The sequence below is a fragment of the Drosophila melanogaster genome, chromosome 2L, assembly GCF_000001215.4.
Source record: "Drosophila melanogaster chromosome 2L".
Classification (NCBI taxonomy): Eukaryota; Metazoa; Arthropoda; class Insecta; order Diptera; family Drosophilidae; genus Drosophila; species Drosophila melanogaster.
This window is the reverse complement of record NT_033779.5, coordinates 18,165,470-18,185,073: the sequence shown is the minus strand read 5'-3', so window position 1 is coordinate 18,185,073 and position 19,604 is coordinate 18,165,470. Positions and strand designations below refer to the sequence as shown.

Below are 19,604 nucleotides of genomic sequence, written 5' to 3'. Positions count from 1 at the left end.
AGAATCTATGTAGCAAGGTGAGGATATAGAATATATATAGAAAAAACACTTATTTTACTGTTTAAAATCATTTGAAAAAAATCAGAAATGAGGATCAAACATAACTCTAACTCATAAGAAATTGCACTCTAAACTTCACCTTTTGCTTCTTAAAAATGTCGGAAAATAGAAAATTATAATACTTTCGATATCGATTAACCCACGGTGGCCACTTAGCGCTGTCCACCCGCGCCATCTAAAAATACCCGCCCCACCGCTGTTGCGCCCATCAAGTGGCGCCAGTCACATGGGCCATGGTGAAAACGCGCTCTCTGGTGAGCATTTTCCCGCTCGGCGGCTCTCTGGCTGGCTTTTTCTCGCTCTGGCCACGAGTTTCCCTCGGCATTTGCGGTAGGAAACGGATAGTTTCGATGCGAATCAGCTCTTTGGGGCGCAGCGGATTCAGTCGCCGAACGATTTTCGCCCCAACAACGAGGAGGCAGCTGCTGAAAATCGACTCGTCGCGTTATTTCTGTGAAGTGAATGGAAAATCGAGGGAACGAGAGGGAGGACGGAAAAGCAAGAAAATACGAATATACACAGAATATACACGAAATTCTTTTTATAACGAACCAAAACGCGCAACGCAACGCACATAAAGCCACAAAAAGGTGAACAAATTAGCTAACAAATTCGAGTACTAACCCGCCCATGTTTTTTTTGGAATGCAATATGTACTAACCCAAAAGAAAAATCGCTGAAAATGCAGAGGCAAGGGAACTAATCGACTACTTCCTCCTCTACACGAATCGAACAAAAATAACGAAAAACCAACATCGACAACGACGACGACGACACTTTCTGGCATCGTGATTTTGATGATGACAACGCAGCAGCTTGTGGGAAAGCCAGAAGCAGCGGAAAACGAAGAAAAATCACCAGCAGCAGCATCAGCAGCAGCAGGAGCAGGAGCAGATATGACGGCGGCCACGGGTGGTGGGAGTAGTGGGGCGGGGGGTGGTAAGACTGGAAAGCACAGGTCGAGGTCATCTGCCCGCTACGACGATGTGGAAAAGCAGCAGAGGAAAAGCCGAGCCATCGTCTCCATACCGAACACCATCAAACTGAGTATGCTCAACAGCGGACTGCTGTCGTTTGAAAGGATAAAGCTCGAGGCACGAGATGAGAACAATTCTCTGTCCAAGACGATACCCAACGGACCCATCGATATCAGGCATTTTCTCAAGCTCTGCGATCTGCGCAGAAAGTTCCCGGTCCTCTACAAACTGGAATTCCAAACTGCGGCCAAGGTGGAGAGTAACACCTGTCGGCATGCCTTGAAGAAGAACAACCTGGAGAAGAACCAGAATCCCAAGTGCATTCCCTATGACTACAATCGGGTGGTGCTGGAGAAGGTGGGTGGCCTGCAGGACTCGGACTATGTGAACGCTTCCTATGTGGACAGCCTGCTCAAGCCGAACGCGTACATAGTGACACAGGGACCTGTCGAGGAGACGGTCCAGGCCTACTGGCGAATGGTTTGGCAGGAAAACATCAGTGCCATTGTTATGCTGACGAAGACCTTTGACTTCGCCAAGGTAATGTGCCACCAGTACTGGCCACCCAACATGGAGGTTCACGAGCAGTACGGCGATATCTTCATCAATATCGTCAGGGAGGAGCAACTGGCCAATTTCCATATACGAACCTTCAGGCTCTACAAGATGAACGAAAAGCAGGAGGTGACCGACGAGAGGTTGATCCTTCAGTTCCACTACACCGAATGGTACTCCCACTCGTGTCCCTTTTCCAATGCCCTGTTGGAGTTCCGGAGGAGAGTTCGCCTTGTCGTGGGCAACATCATCAAGGACGAGGACGACATGAGGGGTCCCATCTTGGTCCACTGCAGCGATGGCGGCGGCAGATCGGGAGTCTATATGTCCATCGATGCCAACCTGGAGCTGGCGGAGGAGGAGGAGTGCTTCAATGTCTTCGGCTACCTCAAGAAGTTAAGGCAATCGCGGAAGGGTCTGGTGGAGAATGTGGAGCAATATAAGTTTATATACGACACCCTGGAGGAGCACATTATTTGCGGCAAGACCTGGTTCCCGGTCTCGGAACTTTCCGATCGCTTAAAGGCCAAGGCCAGGAGGAATTCGGGCACTAAAATGAACGAATATCAGGCGGAGTACGATCAGATCTGCAAGCAAACCCCACGATTCACCATAGGCGATTGCGCCGGCGGTCACCGGGCGGATAATCGCGAGAAGAACAGGGATGTCCTGTGCGTACCACCCGATAACTTCCGGCCCTACCTGACCTCCTTCCAGGGCAATGCCTTTACGGACTACATAAACTCGGTGTTCGTGGACGGGTATACCAAGCCCAGGGAGTACATAGTCACTGAATGGCCCATGAAGCATACGCTGGGTGAGTTCTGGTCCCTGGTCTACGACCAGGAGTGCTCGGCCGTTGTAGTCTTGTGCCAGCCGCCCTCGCAATCGCAGCAGTATCCCTCGTTCTGGCCCAACAAATCGAAGATGGAGAAGTACGGACCGGTGTTCTCCGTGCACTATGTGATGTCCAAGAGCTATACGAACATCAAGCAATGGGAGTTCAAGATCAACAAGAAGATCGTCTCGCTGACCGAAATGATGGCCGGGGTGAAGGCCCCGACACGAACCGTCCAACTGTTCCAGCTGACCTGCTGGCCCATGGGTCACAAGGTGCCCAGCTCGACGAACTCGCTGGTCTACCTGATGAACATGGTCGAGATCTGGCGGAACAAGGTCGACTACGGGCCTGTGTGCGTTGTCTCGCCCGATGGTCGCAGTCGTGCCGGTGTTTACTGTGCCGCGAATGCGTGCATCGAGCAGGTCATCCAGCACGGCGAGGTCGATGTCTTCCAAGCGGTGAAGACTGTGCGCCGGCATCGTCCTCAGCTAGTCGAGAATATGACGGAGTACAAGTACTGCTACGATCTGGTGCTCCACTATGTCCTCCACTTCCTCAACAAGAAGGAGTGAAGTGGGACACGGACGAGGCCATGGAGCGTACTATTTGCAAACTGGTTTGTTGCTACTTTTTTTCTGGAGCTGGTGCTTCGACAATGGTTAACAATGATCCGAAATACTTGTGGTCCACATTTGATGATGCCTGGATTTCTTCTTTATAATTCCGGGCACCGCCTTAAAGCAATAATACTGAGTATTTTTGTTGTCCACAAAAGCCAGAGAAGGAATGAATTTTGTTGTTACGAGCGTCGAAATGTAATTTCACGCCACTGAAAAGATACTTTTTACTTGTTTTTCGAGCATAAAACAATGATACTACTACATAATGTATAAGCTTTTTGATCTGAAATGTATGTGCCATTTGTAACCCTAGTTGTTGTTGTTATAAACAGGACGATACGATATGTGTGATGAGGATTATGAGTATAGATTGAAGTAATGAAATGAATTGATAGGAACAGAGAACTATTACCATTAAAATTTATATTTATATCTGTAGTTATTATTACGTTTACTCTTAAACCTTGCTACCTGGGCAATTGTTGATATATATCTAACTACATATACCTATTATGAATCTATTTATACATAAATACATATGCATATATATATATATATATATATATATGAATGTTATATACTGTTGTAAATGGGAACTCGCTACGTTTTCCACTACTGTTGACAGAACTTTATTTTTTATTCATGTTAAAGAACAAATATTTATTGAGCCACATAAAGGGGAAACTTCAACGTGCTGAAGTGAACAAACTTTGTACTTATTTATATATGCTTATTTATAAAACTCACAAAACACTCAAACAGAAATACATACCCATGTATGTATATGATTTCGCATCATGATTTTCCTCTATTTTCGCATTTATGCATTCGAAACACAAACCTACCTACATTTATTGTTGTAACTCTAATTAATTTTTTTTTTACATTGTGTATAAATGTGCGTCTGTCCATTTTATTCTTTGTATAAACCAATCTACATGTGTAGAAATTAAGCTGACAAATTGTATTGGATTAGGCTAATGAAACGAAACTGAAGCCGAGAAATATGAAACGAAACAAAATTCAAATGTGTGTATTAATTCAAGGTGGTGGTAATTAGCAAAATATTAAGTTTAGTTGCATTATATTCACTAGTAAACTTTCTTAAATTGGCTAAGTCATGGAAAGTTTGCTAGTAAATTTCCGTGTACCAGTGCTCTACATTCATCTTAATGCCCAAATGATCATTCCGCTCCAGATCTTTGCATTCCACTACTGAGTCATAAAGTCGAAATATCAATCAAAATATTCGCCTCCCGCTTCTGGGGCTGAGATCATTGCTGGGCAGAGTGGTTCCAGATGAATTGGCAAATGGATATAAACAATGCATTAAGCGATCCCAGAGGGAGGGCCAAAACAACAATTCACATAAACCTTGACCAGATTACAGTTTAATGCGTGCAAATCAAACAGAGGCGTTGTCCATACAGATATGGCCATTCGATAAGCCACGGAACGCGCTGGATGGATAGGTGATGAGGTAAGGGGTGATGGTTGAAGGGTGAAGGGATTCGTGTGCGGTTGCTATAAAATCGATAAATGACAACACACTTTGCTTTAGTCGGCAATAAAACCAACGGCAATAATAGTAAAACTTCGTGGCGCGCAATGACATCAGCGGAAAATCGGAATATCGGAAAAGCGAGAAAAGTGCGCAATATGAAATTGAAAAACTGTGTAAAAATCCAAAGCGAACATTTAAAACCGAAACGAAACTCAACCTGACTGAGAGGCAGAAAGTTTTCCATTTTATGTATACATATGGCTCTTCTTTATTCCCATCGAATTTTTGGCATTGTTTTCCGCGCTTTAATTGTGGCACTCATGCAGCGCGGAAATTTTTACCATGACTGGGGCCAAATTTTATGCCAGACAAATAAACCAATTAGCTTTTGGAAATTTATCTTTACGACCTATTAATACAAAGACCAGCGCGTGGCCAAACAAATTTCAGGGGGCTGCGGGGGGCTAAATTTAGTTTTAGTTAATTAAAAAGTCAGTGGCAATTAATTTGGGGGATCTGCATGGCAATTTATGGCGAGCACATAAAGTTATGAAACTGAATCAAAGTGGATTGGCAAAATTTGAATTTTATGGAAACGAAGTTGATGAAAACTTCTGAAGTATAACTCTATGTGTACTTTGAATATTAAAGCTTGTCATATTATTATTTGCTCACATTTTAAAGTTAGGTGATAGTTACAAGATGAAATTACAGTTAAGTAGTATTAATATAGGAATATAGTCAAGGGTTCTACAGGTTCTTTGAAATACTCTTTTTATAAATGATAAGTAAAGGTTTACTTATGCGCTTGAGAGACGTTTGCAGATATTTGTACATATGTGCCCAGGCTTATTGATGGGGTTTTCTGGTTGGTCTCCCTTAATCTTGGCCATATTAAATCACAGTTTTAGTGGCAAATGTGTGTTGTTGTCCCAAGCATCCTGAGTTGTTAGCACACATGTTTACAATAAACCCGGCCAGTCAACTTGAGTGCCAACAAACCAAATGGCAGCTGCAAAATCCAGACATGACAAGAACTCCTGCCTTGCTGTGTGTGTGTGTGTGTCTGTGGGTGTCTATGAGTGTGTGCAGGACAATGGACATTAAGCAAATGCAACACACACACACGAGCACACTCGCCGGCTATATACGAGCATATAGCTTTATATTCCCAGTCAAAGTCAGTCACTTAGGCGGCAGGAAGCGACCATTTCAATTTGTCAGTCATCAGCAGGGCCAAGTGCAGTCTCTTTGTGTGCGTTTTGTGCCCGTGCAAGCGCCTGTGTATGGACTCAAACTATTTGTATTGTTTGCCTGTCAAAGTCGTCGTGTTAACATTAATTAAATCTATAGCCTGGCATGCACAATACTGATGTGAATTCCCCACCCCCTCCACCTTGCGCTCTACACTGCAGTGTACTGAAATTATTGGTTTTGATTCGACATTTTTCATTAACCGGGGAATTCCTGGGCCGCATATTTGTCGCAGCTATTTAAATATTAAAGAGCGCATTACGTAAACAGGCATTTATACGCTTTTGTTTCAATTGCAATTTGTCACCGAGCCAATGCATTGGAACGCTGAAAAGTATGCTAAGGCCCCGAGGGGCAAAATAATCGCACACAAGTGCGTTATTATTCGCATAATTGTTTCCAATGCGCTCACCTACAAGAGTTGCTTTATTTGTAAACATTCAAGTGAAGTGAGCTGATTTGCCTAGAGGTGTTTTCCACTCATAAGCTTGTATTGAAAAGTTAAGAAAGTTAAACGGATTTGAGATGTGAGAATTTAAATACAATGCTATATTTATTTGTTCATATACATTATATAGTATAGTATATAGTATATTTCAAAAGGTTTCAATGTCTAAAAAGCACATTTCTTGTTCCGAATCGATACCCATTTCCCGTTTCTAGAATACAGCGCAGCTGGTTTGAAAATAATTTAAAAAGAGGTTGGGCGTTGCAAATGAAGCCCCAGGCCAAAAGTAGGAGCACAAAAGGCATGTGTTTAATTATTTAAATTTAATTCCATGTCACATCAAATTAGTGCCACTCATTTTCACCCCGAGCACGTGGAACGTGTAAAGGCCCACTTCCTCACCCTCTCCATTCCCTCCTCTTCATACCAGCCAGCATATGTGAAAGGCTAAAGGCCAACACTTTTTAACTCATTTCCATTACGTGCCCGCCCCTTGGGCTGGCTACTTCCTCGCTTCCCTCTCCTTTGGCTGGCGTATATAAATGGCAGAATGTTTGTGCATTATGCTGCCAACATATTATTATTATTCTTGTTATAAACTCATTTCGGTTCGTTTTGCTGCCATGGCGGTCGCATGCGTGACTGAGTGCCAAGAAGTGAGTGCATACAGGTGTGTAATGGGCATCACTGCAATTGCACTCCAGTTGAGGGAAGCTAAACAAATACACGAAGACGGTGCATAATTGAATTAGCCGAACAAGGAGCTCAAACATTGGCTAATAATACAACCTGCAATTTCTGCATTGCGGGGGTAATAACTTCCCGCCCTCCCAACTTTGGGGAATAGACGGCGGAACAAATAGAGTCAATTTTCGTACGATATACCAGACACTTTGCAAAGAATAGCGCCCAATTGGGGGAAAATATAAAAATATTTTCAAGGCTCCCAGGGAAATTAGCTCGACAGGCAGGCAGGATAATTGTTATCATTAAAGATAATCACGGGCATCAGTGATTGTACAACAAAATTAAAGTTTTATGGCAATTATTAATTTAAGGCATGACAAAACTTCACTTTAGGTCAGTTTATGACTTGAGTTTCTTCCACTGGCCTAGCATTTAAAAATCGTGCACAAATAATAATTATTAAATTCAATGTTTAATTTCACCAATTGAAACCAAATATTCATTATTCATTATTTTATAATTTATTTCATATTTATTTCGCATTTCTGGTTGAACGCATTGATTGGCGATTTGTAATTTATACATTACATCCAACCAAATAATTGCAAATCAACAAATATAATCAAATATTTATTGATTTGTCTAATGGCATATGCCATATCACCATCAATAACAACAATTGTACCAGCATACTTACAATGCAACATTTACTAATTACGTAACATTCAAAATGTCGGCAAAGAAGGTGAGGCGCTTACTTAATTGCTTTCATAAATGGGAGTGTACATTTTAATTATAAACGTATTGTTATGCCCATTCGTTTGGTTTTGTGAAAGATCAATGGAATTTTTTTTCCCTTAACTCGTAGAGTAACAGGGTATGCTAGATTCGTTGAAAGTTATGAAACAGGTAAAAGGAACCATTTCCGACCATATAAAGTATATATATTCCCGCCCTTCCGTCTGTCCTTCCGTATAAACGTCGAAATCTCAAAAACTTTAATCCCAGTAATCCCAGTAGCTGAGTAACGGGTACTCTCTTACTAAATTCTCAAATTGCAATTGAACTAGTAATGTAATTGAGATAATTCGTTTTGCGAAATGCGCTCCTAAACTCTATTGTATGTTTACAAAAAACTGGCTTAAAATTGTACGATTATTTCATTTCATTTTTAATTTGGTACAGACATTGTTGTTTTCCTGTTGATAGTTGTAGTTATGTTTACCCCACACGCTGCTCTTCAAAATAATTTAATTAAATTTTAAACCATAATTTGATTATTTTACACGTAAAGTTTCAAGTTGTCGGGGCGTTGCAAAAATTGTTAATGACATTTAAGTAGACAAAGGGTTCCAGGAGCGGAGTTGGGCACCTTCAGCGCAACTTTTCCATGCTCTGGCCCAACTTTTTGCGGCTTAGCGAGTGCATGTGCGTTGTAGAATGCACAAAAGCGTAATTAAATACATAATGAACAAGAGCCGAACAAAATATAAACAGCGGGCTGAGTTTTGAGACGGGCGCGAGAGTTCGTTGCATGTCAAATGCTACTCATATGGGTGGTCTGTGGAACTATGAACTATGTATATGCCATATAATGCCATATAGGACTCGCAAAAAGCTCCACAAAATTTGTTCAGCAACCGAGCGGGGGAAGCTCATTATGAGTGCACAACAAAAGCAGTGGCTGTTCATTTTTGTTTACGCTCTTGTGGAAATGCATATAAAATTAGTATTTCACTACTCGAAATTAACTGCGAAACAAAGGATTCTTTGTTTGGTGTCAGCAGAAGTGTTGACTGCAATTTGCCTCTTGAGCGTTTAATTAAATGCAATTCGAGCTGTTGCGAGTGCACAGAAAATAATTCGTAAATGTATTGTGCAGTGATTATACATGCAGCATGATTTCAAAATGAAACGAATAGAATTTGCATTATCCAGTGCTCAGATGGAAAAATCAGTTTGGCCATTTTGACGCATTTTACACGATTGCTTGAAAATCAAGAGAAAATTATATTTGAGCTGTGACTCAGCCGAGAAATCTTCAACTATCATACTGCCCACAAATCCCGACCCGTGTGTCAGTTTCTGCTATCCATCATCATCAACCATTTGGCCAGCTGGATGAATATTTGAGTCATGAGGCTACCAAGAAGCTGGTGGGTTTCGGTCGGCCTTCTTAATTAAAATTACAACGCCCTGGCCACAAGGCAGCTGCTGTCAGAAGGCGAGTTGTGTGCTAAATTGCCAACATGCCAGTTTCACTTATTGTTATTGCTGCCTGTTGGCTACGGATATTGCAAAACACTTTTCGAGTTTAATTGAAAATTATTGTATTTGTATTTGTGTTTGAGGCAAAATGCACTGGCCCAGCATCGATTACCAAGCAGTTGGCACAGCAATCGGTCCCCAGACAGTCGTTGTTTCATGTTAATCAAATCAAAGGTTTCGAGTGTGGACTTCAAGTAATAAGCTGAAATTGTATTAAGTTATGTTTACCCATTGGCATTGAAAATGCTTCATTGTTGCCCCATTATTGTTTGTTATCATTGAATGCGGAGAAAGCTATCAGCATATTGAACACACTATATATAGTTCTTCGACTTGCAGTTGACGAGTCAAGAACAGGAGGAAATTAAGCCTACATTTTATTAATTTAATCAGGCGTAGAGCGGATGGTGAATTCCGGTCAAGGATGTGGCTCATGTCAGACATATCCGAAATACTGTAATGTGGCTTAGAGTATTAGATGCCTGTCAATTTGTGATCCGTGCATCTAGATTCATTTAATTAACATGCTTTCTGCTAGTTTTGTAGGCAAACTAGAATAAATGTGACTATTTTATAACTCTCAGGAAAAGCTAGTTCACCTTTGATGAAAAATACCAACTGCATTAAAGATTACCACATCAAAAATGCATGAGACGAGTTCCCTTTGCAGAATCGTGCCGCATTCTTCCCCTTTATACACCTCGATAAAGCGGGTTTTCCACGACCCCACAAACTGATTTTACTCTAATGGGAATTACGAACCGCGACTAAAGCGTCAAAGGTGAAGCAACACAGAGTTTGCGGGAAAAATGTAAATGAAACATGTGGATCAGAGCCAACTGCTAAAAACCAGATGGAATAGCACCACACACTTGGGCTTACAAATACATATGCACACATCTATATGCACGCATACATAAGCAAACACACGTATGCATAAATTTCACGCACAACTGAATTACGATGCGAATGATGACGAGGCTGCCCTGTATGTAATGTAATATGTTCCTCGATGGATGCGGAAATCTGCACAAAAGGAGCGTTCAAAAACAACAGAGAAAGTGGGTGAAAGGCAGGGGGTCAGAGGGGAAAGAGCTGACTACACTGCACAAATCAACAGATCAAAAAATTTGCATTATTATTATAGAACAAATGGTGTAAGACTTACAAATTCATGTTCTTAACAGTAAGTTACAAAACATATTTTTAATGAGATGTATTGTGTTGCGATTTTTAACTCATCTTTAAATATTTATTTAATAACATCTGGTCAAGATTTTTAGTTAAGTACACTGTGACATAGACATTCATTTAAAATTCTATATGGGAATATATATAAATAAAGTAACTGCAACTCCTATTATCATAAATGTAAAAAATATTTTTGGCTTGAATATTTCGTGTTCCCAAATTTCTAATGCCTCTATTCAATTTTTTGAAGTGTATATTTTGAGACTCGGTTGGGTTAGACAGTTAAATAGACAGGGCTGACAGGTTGGTTGGGGCGTGCAAAAATTCAGCAACGCCATCATTAATCTTTATTTGCGTCCCCAACTCAGACTCCCGTTCCCCATCGAAAACCGGGCGCGTGAATAATTTAGCTACCTAATAATAAATCATTGCAGCCTGTGCATTAGTTGACTGTCTCTTAGCTCTATCTGTGCCCCTCCATCACACCCACGCACCCATACTGACGCACACGGCAAGCCGGAAGTGCAGAGTTACATGCTTAAATGCTTATCAAATTTTATGCGTCGTCCCTTTGTGTCTGTGTGTACATATGGGTGTGTGTGTGTGACTCTCGTCCTGTCAGAGACTCTGCTCCTCCACTAATGAGCATTAATTAATTGCCGAGTTGGCAAGGGGGCGGTGCAGGATGTGCCACGCCTACCTTAAAGGTCCGTCTGAGCGGAAAACATTTTTGTGGGCTTTTAGGCACTTTTATTTTGGAAAAAGGTTAAATGAAACTCATATGAAATTGTATTCGACTGCTTTAATTGAGGTTGAAATCATCTGAAAAGATAAAAATGACATTTAACCGTTATATTTTTTTGTAAATGATAGACAATTTATTTCGTTCATTCTACAAGTGCTTTAAATTCATTAAAACAGATTGCTCTAATGGCACGGAACTCATAAATTTCAACAATCTTTTAATGACTGCTTAAACACTTAGTTAACTGGAAATTTATGTATACCATATAATAACCTTTCAATGCATATTACGTATACGACACGTGAACAAGAATTTGAAGCAACGAAGCAGAATTTCATTGAAAGATTCTTTTGAATTATTTTTTCACTTATTGGTACCGCATTTTATCTTTTATATAGAATTCGGGACAATAAAAGCAATTTGCAGAATTTGCAGCTTAATTTAATTACCTAAGGAAACAAAAAACTATGGACCAAGCTGGCAAAAATATTTGGCAAGAGGTGAATGGCCATTTTAATTAAACTAGGCACACATCCGAACAGATAAAAGGCAACAAATTATTGCCTCAAAATTCTGGCACTATATAAATTCAGGAATCCAAAATGAATGGAAAGAGTGTTCGTGCGTGTGTTGATGGGGAGGGGGGTTAATGCCATAAAACATGGTAAAGTATTTCGGCAACTATATGCAACTTAGTTTGCGGTTTTACGTTGAATGCAATAAAATATTTAAATGCACAATCAATAAACTGTGTGTCTACTCCCCAAAGAAATGCGGCTCTGCATTTATTTTTGCCTGGAATGCCATTTCTTTTCCCCTTTTTTGCGTTGCTTCAAATTATATTTCGGACAGGGCTCTGCGGTCGACAGCAGTGTCAATGGAAAAATATTTTCAATTTAAAATGTTTCTCGCATCTCGTCCAACGAAGTGATATCCCTTGTGTCGATTTAATTGTTGTCCAGCGCAGGTGTGCTTGATCTTTTGTGACCGATGCAAATTGTTGTCGAGAGCACTTCAATTTCGAATATTCTGCAGTATCCATCACGAAATGTGAGAAATGCCTTGGGGGAGTTTCGCCGGCATGAGAATTTTGCCTCCTATGGATTTATTGAAATTGTTGGGATGCAAATTTGGAGAAACAATTTGTAAATTATTCTCAAGTCTGGTTGCACCGAAATCTGCCAAATAATCCCATCCTTTTAAATCGTATTTATATCACAGACACTTTATGTTCCCCGACCTGGAAATTCCCAACAAGTCAAAGATCAGAAAAGATGTGGAGTACACCTGGGATTTAAATGCTATTTACACAGCTTTCCACCGGCCAATAACATGCGCTCAAATCTGAGAGAAAAGGATCGCAGTAGTGGAGTTGTGGGAAAGGAAGCCCCACAGGAGGTGCAGAGTCCCGAAATAGTGTTGACCCTTTTACCATTGTCTGGGCACGTATGAAAGGGCTAAAAATGTGACACCCGGGGAATGGGAATAGGAATGGGCAGCATGGGCTTAGGTGTAGTTCTCCGTTCAACCCCGGCCATTCAGTATGCCCATTTCAGACTACTCCCAGCCCAATCCGGCAATTCCGAAGCTAACTGAGATTCAACTGGAAATTGTGCACACCTGTCGACAGACAAAGATGGCAATAGCACAGTCAGAAGCGAAATACTAGGAGCTTTTAAAAAATTAATGAAGTATTTAAATATACATATAGGTTTTACCCAGCAAAATAAGTGCGCCAATATTTATAGTAATTATTAAAATAATTTTATATTTAAATCTATGTTATAGTTGTATACAATAATTGATTTATGTGCTATAAAGTACCTAACCTGTCTTAAAAATATAATTCCAAAAATATTATTAGATGGATAGGAATAAATAAATGATATATTAAAAAAAGGTGGAGATATAAGAGAAGTAGAAAGGAGAACCTCTAGTTTTTCGACCCCGCTTGCAGATGGGCTATGGGAATTGCCGGGCGGGCGAGTGGCATATCTTGTGCCACCCCCTCGACAATTCCCGGTTGTGGCTCAGGCAACGTTATTACCTTGACACATGTGTAACGGCTTTGTCTTTTTTTCGTTCTTTGGCCAACCTTTTTTCTTCCTGAATTCAACTGTAACAACAACTGCAAAAGCGGCTTTTGTTTGGCCCCTCGACAGGCTGAGCAACCTTTAACCTCTCGCCAGGCAGCCCGCACCCTTTTGACCCCCTCGTTGTTAACACTGCGATAGGCCCAGCAGCGTGTTGCTAATGCATGTTGAGTCGAGCTTAAGACACAATTTCAGTCTGCTGGTGGAGATTTGTGCACCCCCTTTGATGTGAGCCCAAAAAGGGCGGCCTAGAGCAGCCGAAATCCATTTAGCAATTTCCTCATTTTCAATCAGCTGTGCGGGGAATCCCCAATTGGGGTGCAGGCAATCTCTTTCGGGTCGAAATGATTAAGTGTGCTACAAGGTATACCCTGGAGATGGCAGAGGTGTGACAATTTCGCTTGAGAAAATATGAGCGAAAAATTTGTAGTATTCAAGACTACTATGAGTATTCATCAATAATTTTGATTACACAGAACCAAAGTCAGTGGAAAATGTCTTCAATTAGATAATCGAATGAAATTATAACAAAAGGCCTTTCAAATCGAGATCGATTACTTCTACATGGCTAAATATTCGTGTCAATTTGTTTAACATTATTTTTGTCACGTTTCCAGTTCGATAATCGTTCAAATAAATCACATTTGGCTGTCATTAAAGTTTAAGTTCCTAATCCGTTACGAGCTCTAGCAGAAATAGCTAAGAAGGAATAAAACGAATCGACTTTATAGTCGCCCTTATAGGGAATAGCAACGGAAAATTGATGAAATTGATTTCCACATTGGCAATTTTCTGAGCGGACTCACGTTTGCACCTGACAACTGCAACCGGCTGACCTCTCAACTCCCGACCTCCCCAAGTAAATGCTCTAGCCAAACATTTTGTCATCCATCTTGGGCCAAGATCCCAAACAGCCACGTCGCTGTCTATTAGTTTCCACAGATTCCCGCCCGCTCCTCCTTCCAGCCTGATTCTGCTAGCAGTTTTCCCTGCGGGTTCAGACGTCGCCATCAACAGGAGCATCCATTTCCCAGTCTCAATCTTGGCCAACTGCAGCTCCTGGATTTTTTTCCGCTGCAGCACGTTTAGCGAGTTGTTTTTTGCTCGATTTTTGCTCGCTTGCAACAAATTGTGTGCTCTGCATTGAGATCCGGGGTGGAGAAAGGTGGCTATTCACTAAAGACACTTTATAAAATATTCAACCCGCCTGCCAGAGTCTGAAGCTGCTCGTTGAATGTGTTGCCGCTGTCTTGGCAGCTAAAAGTTTTTAATGAATTTTTTAGCAAGCTAATCGAAGTCAATGTTAGTTGAAAAATGCATTAACTAACGTGGCACGTATGCTCAACGCGTCGTATGCGCAATGTCGCCAGCCGAATGTTGACATATCCGTAACAGAATAAAGACAGTGTTTTTAGTTATTTTTTTTTTTTCATTTTTGCGCGAGGAGTCTGAGCTGCCACTTTTGACTTTTTAATGCCAGCGTTCGCAGAAGGTCAGACAGTCGGAAAAGTGGGAGGTGGAAAAGCTAACCAGGCGCATCAAGAGTTTTCTTTTTTGGCCGTGCAGAGAAGAGGATATAACATGCTTATCAAATTTGCATTGCAAATTTGGAATTTTCTGCTTGCTGGATGTGTGTGGAAAAAGGGCTAAAATGAAGGGCTCCGTTAAAGGGCAGAGTTGGCCGAATAATAAGATAAATATTTTATTGGAAGTGCTACTCGACTGCATTGCAATACTTTTATGCTAGCTTTTTATTCGCTGGTAGTCCAATTAATTTCTTTCGTAGGAATCGAGAGCTTAAGTAGTTTTTGAGGTTTTTGGATCAACTTTAAAAAGCTTTATGCTGAATAACACCAAAATTGTGTGCCATTTAAAAAAAGTAACTTTCAATCGGCATTAATTTCAAGTACGCAAATTAAAGCTTCAGCTGAAAGGGAAAACTCATTTGAAAACTCAGCTGAACTTGTAATTAACTTTCTCTGCCTGGGTTGGGATCTTGTGGCATTACCAAAATATTTATCCAATTAATTTCTACCTTGGTTGCCAAGCAATTTATTGCAACAATTTCATTACGCTGTTCGCATATTTTCACTAGCTTGGTGTTTGCTTTGCCTCATCGCATCTCCCGTATCTCATTTTCCCTGCTTATCTCAGTCGGATTCCTGGTGCTCTACTCGAGCATCTGCTATGTGCACCTTGTGCCCCCGGGCTGTTTTTCCAGTTGCAGTTTTCCCCAGCACTTTCCACGCTCTTTGATTGCTCCCCATCACCTTCATTCCCACTCGCTGTCTCCCAAGTAAGCGCCTCAATTATGGACTCAGACAGTGAGATAGACAGCCAGACCGGGAAATGTGAACAAAACGCAACTGACGAAGGACGAGAGCATTTCCGTGCTCTTTCGAGCGTGCCGAAAATCGTGAAAAGCTGGAAAAATGTGCGGTAGGGAGTCTTATAAAAGAGCTCATAAGTAGGGATAGGGATCGTGGTGTCCCGAAGCAAACCTAGTTGTATGACCTGCAATTGAGCTTTGAGTAAATAGTGTGCTTCGCTGCAGTTTGGCGTTTGATTGCTAATCATTGGCAATACTCCTGCGGGGATTGAAGGATTAAGCGAGTGAGTAATAGGGAGTTGGTAGTAAGGATTAAACGTTCTATTTTTGAAAAATCATCATTGATATCTTTAGTATTCCCTTTTTAACCATTTAGCCATTTTATGCCACAAGTATATGGCCTTACTAAAGATATGAGTATAACGCATGTTAACAGTAAATTTACCTAATGACATTGTTCCTTTTCTTTAAATTTTGCAAATAACAAGTTTTGTGTCAGCAGAATGTTGTTTGGCATTTTTCAAAATTATTAGCCAAAATAATGAGCCCCGAATACAGAGGGCTTGACTTTCCCACTCCGTCCGAGTTCCAATCGTTCCCCTAGCTCCACTCGCTTCGCAGGACCTCTGACAACCACAACCAGGAATGACCTAATAAATCCGTTTTATGTCTTGGTCCTGGCGCCTCCTTCATTCGACGACTCCAATCGGCTGGACGGAAATGCCAGCGGCGTCTGTTTGTGGTAACCCCTTAGACGGGGGCTCCTTTTGCCATCCTCATTTCCATACACACAAAAAATTACATTGTATATTTTTGTTTAGTCAGAAACTACGCCGAATTCAGTTACATAAAACTAACTAGAAATCTAAAAAATAAAATAAGAGTTTATTACATCAATAGATTTAAGTGGTTTAATGTTCGTATTCCCAGTGTACCTTGTGCCATTTCAATTCATATTCAAATTCAAATTGTAGGCGTGGCCGCGCCATTTATTGTCTGCGCCATTAGCTGCACTAATGATCCATTCAGCGGGATCCAAATCAGTGTGAAGGGGCAGTGGATGCTCGCTGGGGGAAAAGGAAAATGCGAAAGGGAAAAGAGGAAAACCCTAAGGCGGCCATATTTAAATAAGAGCTGGGATGCGGACTCTCCCACACAAACATGGCCATGTAAATCCTTACGCAGACAGACACATCGGCATTGTCAATATGCTTAATGGATTTTCAAATATTTAAACAACCCCGTAACCCAAGACGATGGCGGTTTTCCCCAAGCCGACAGCCCATTTTCCCGGCTTCCCCGTTGGTCATGAATGCATTTGCACATATTTACGCATTCAAACTTATAAATCAAACGTTATGGGTCCCGGGCTAATGGAATTACAAATTGGCATTTTCTTCTATTTGCCATGCATAAGCGATAATTGATAGTTGATAACTGGGTCAGCAAAAACTGCATCGTGGCGATGAAAGGGAAAACACACAAAAGTGGAGTTTTGAAATTGTAAAATGTACAAATATCTTGCTTTAGCAACAATTTTTAGATCTAAATTGATAAACTTACAAAGTTCTTACAAAAAATAGGCCATTAATAGTTTGGAAAGCCATTAAAATATGAGAAAATTATTTTTAAAAAATCGTAAGCCTTCCTTGTCCAAATTTTCCCTTGGCCAAATGCAGAGCACGAACGCAAACACTTGCAGCTCAGTTTATTCATACAAGTTATGTCGGTATGCATTTATTTTATTTCAATTTAAAGTTTTAATGAGTTTTTGCATTGTACCCTAATGCTCCTGTGAAAAGGGCCAACAACTTGCTGGGATTTATTCCGTGTCGAGTTTATTTATTTACTCTTCCGAGCGATTATTGCAAACAGAGTTTTTCCGCACCTCTCGCATGTGCAGATTTTGCGCTGTTGTTTCCCAGATTTAGCGAAAATTTTAAATTAATTTGAAAATAAATTCAATTTAAACGCGACTTGCTCGTTGTTGTTCTGCTGGCTTAAACTAATTGCCCCTGCAGTTGGTAAATCTTTATGCAATGCGAAATGCAATTTTTGTGTTTGGCCTTGCTTACCGAAATTCACAAATTGCATATTAAATATTTTTCGGTAACAAATTCCATATCGATGCTAACAATTTCAGTTTAATTGACGCCGGGTCAGAAAACAGAATACAGCTGTCCAAAAAAATGGAATTCCACAAAAGCTTGGGGGCTAATCTATACAAAATTATTTAAATCATAAAAGCCATTGATACAAAATTAATAACAATCGAAGCGATTTTTCCGCTCGTGTCAAACTGTCAGGAATTCCGTATTGTTGGGCAAACATATACAAATACCAACCAGTAAAAAGAACTACTGAAATTCTGCTGACATTAATGAGTAAATGTGAAAAGTTTCCATAGAAATTGAGCGACAGAAAAATGCCAGCCTGTCATTGTTAAATATTGTCCACCCAAAGCATTGTTGGCTGCGAGGCATTGTTCGAATGTCCTTCTCGCAGGACACACAGGCCGCCGGCTAAAATGTGTCAAAGTAAAAGCACGAGTCGAGACATTGCGCATACGTATTTGCACACACAAATATTAAAATTTCTCTTTGCCGTGGGAGAATTAATTTTGGCAAGGAATTTTGGTATATTTGTTTCCTTTGATTATTTGCCGGAAATAAACCGAAAACCCCCAATTAAAAATGCAATTAAATGCGACTGACCAGCATCGAATGGAGGGAGAATCGTCGCCATAAACCGGAGAGAAAAACATATTCCAATTGAATTTATTGTAATTATGTATATTTTATAACTGCACAATGATTGCCCGTGCTCGGGTTTCATACAAATAAGCCGCATAAATATCAATAAATATGTGCTTATATACAGTAGTAAATATTGCCTGACAAATTATTTATTTCCGCCTGGCTTGCCAAGTAATTAATCACCAAATAATTTCGTTGTTTTAATTTACTACACACACTCTGGCAGACAGACAAGTGCATAAAACCAATTTGTGCCTATGCGCCCCTAATTAAGATTTAATGCCCTGCTGGCTCTCAAAATCGAATCCTGCCACGCCCCCTCGCCCTTTTCTGTGTGCCATTTTGTGTGCGTAATTAAGCGACAATAAGCATTTAATACACATTTTCTCGTACGCACACAATTGCAATTAGTTTCGTCGCGAGCTTGCGTGTGTGTGTGTGTGCTTTCCTTCGCCCTTAATGCCACGCCCATTAAGTACACACCCCGCCCAATTGCACACACACAAACAACAACATCAACAACAAATTGTTGGCTAATTTGAAAGGCACCAAAATGCCGCCGCCTCCAATTGACATGGCTATATGGTTGTTATATAAATATATATTCACGTGCCTGTGTGGGTGAGTGTATATATACTTATCGGCATGCCGATATGTCGGCTATATGTGCCTGCAATTAAAAATTATCTGCGGACCGGCATCGCACATAAAATACACTGCAAATTGGCCAGCAAATTAAGGATAAAAATTAAAAGTTATTTGTGATTACGCGTACAAACACTCAAGATAACTCGAATGCTAGCTTTAATCAGTTCCATAAATTTTGGAAAAGAAATTACACGGTTATTTAAAAATTAAAGATATTGTACTATTTGTAATTGAAACTAACTATTCAACAAATGCTCCATTTTATTTTTGCTGTTTTATTCTGAATAAAACTAAAGCTGCTAAGCCAAACGTATGGATATATCTAAGAATCTATTGGCAGATAAGGATTCATTTGGCGTAATTCTTCCTCCATTGAAATGTTTAATTACAGTTCCTTAATTTAACGGCGAACAATGTAATAAATTTTGCCCACATAACTGGTGACCTCCTTGGGGCTAATAGTGCGGGGGGGTGGGGCAGATTGCATCAGATTAGTAATTATGTAAGCCCACAGACACACACGTCCACAGATTCGCCCAATGAATCCCCATAAATCCGCGCATAAATACAAATTACACTGCCAGCCAGCAATATCAGTTTACTTAGGGCGATAGCGGTTTAGGGGTTA

General features: G+C 40.6%; 2 protein-coding genes across 5 annotated transcripts in view, besides 1 other annotated feature; both read left to right on the top strand.

Moving 5' to 3' along the window:
- CG42750 (uncharacterized protein) overlaps positions 1 to 19,604 on the top strand; it is a 115,960-nt gene that overhangs the window by 90,697 nt on the left and 5,659 nt on the right. The gene's annotated exons all lie outside the window — the stretch shown is intronic.
- Positions 67 to 4,190, top strand: Ptp36E (Protein tyrosine phosphatase 36E). 3 transcript variants are annotated; one of them, NM_001299104.1, is made up of 2 exons: positions 442 to 650; positions 876 to 4,190. In NM_001299104.1, the coding sequence occupies exon 2, from the start codon at positions 957 to 959 to the stop codon at positions 3,003 to 3,005; it is 2,049 nt and encodes a 682-aa protein (NP_001286033.1). In that variant the 5' UTR covers positions 442 to 650; positions 876 to 956; the 3' UTR covers positions 3,006 to 4,190. The 3 variants fall into 3 exon arrangements, with proteins under 3 accessions (NP_001286034.1, NP_001286033.1, NP_609872.1); NM_136028.4 differs by having other exon boundaries at positions 873 to 4,078; NM_001299105.1 differs by having other exon boundaries at positions 67 to 4,078.
- Positions 7,807 to 7,896: a mobile genetic element.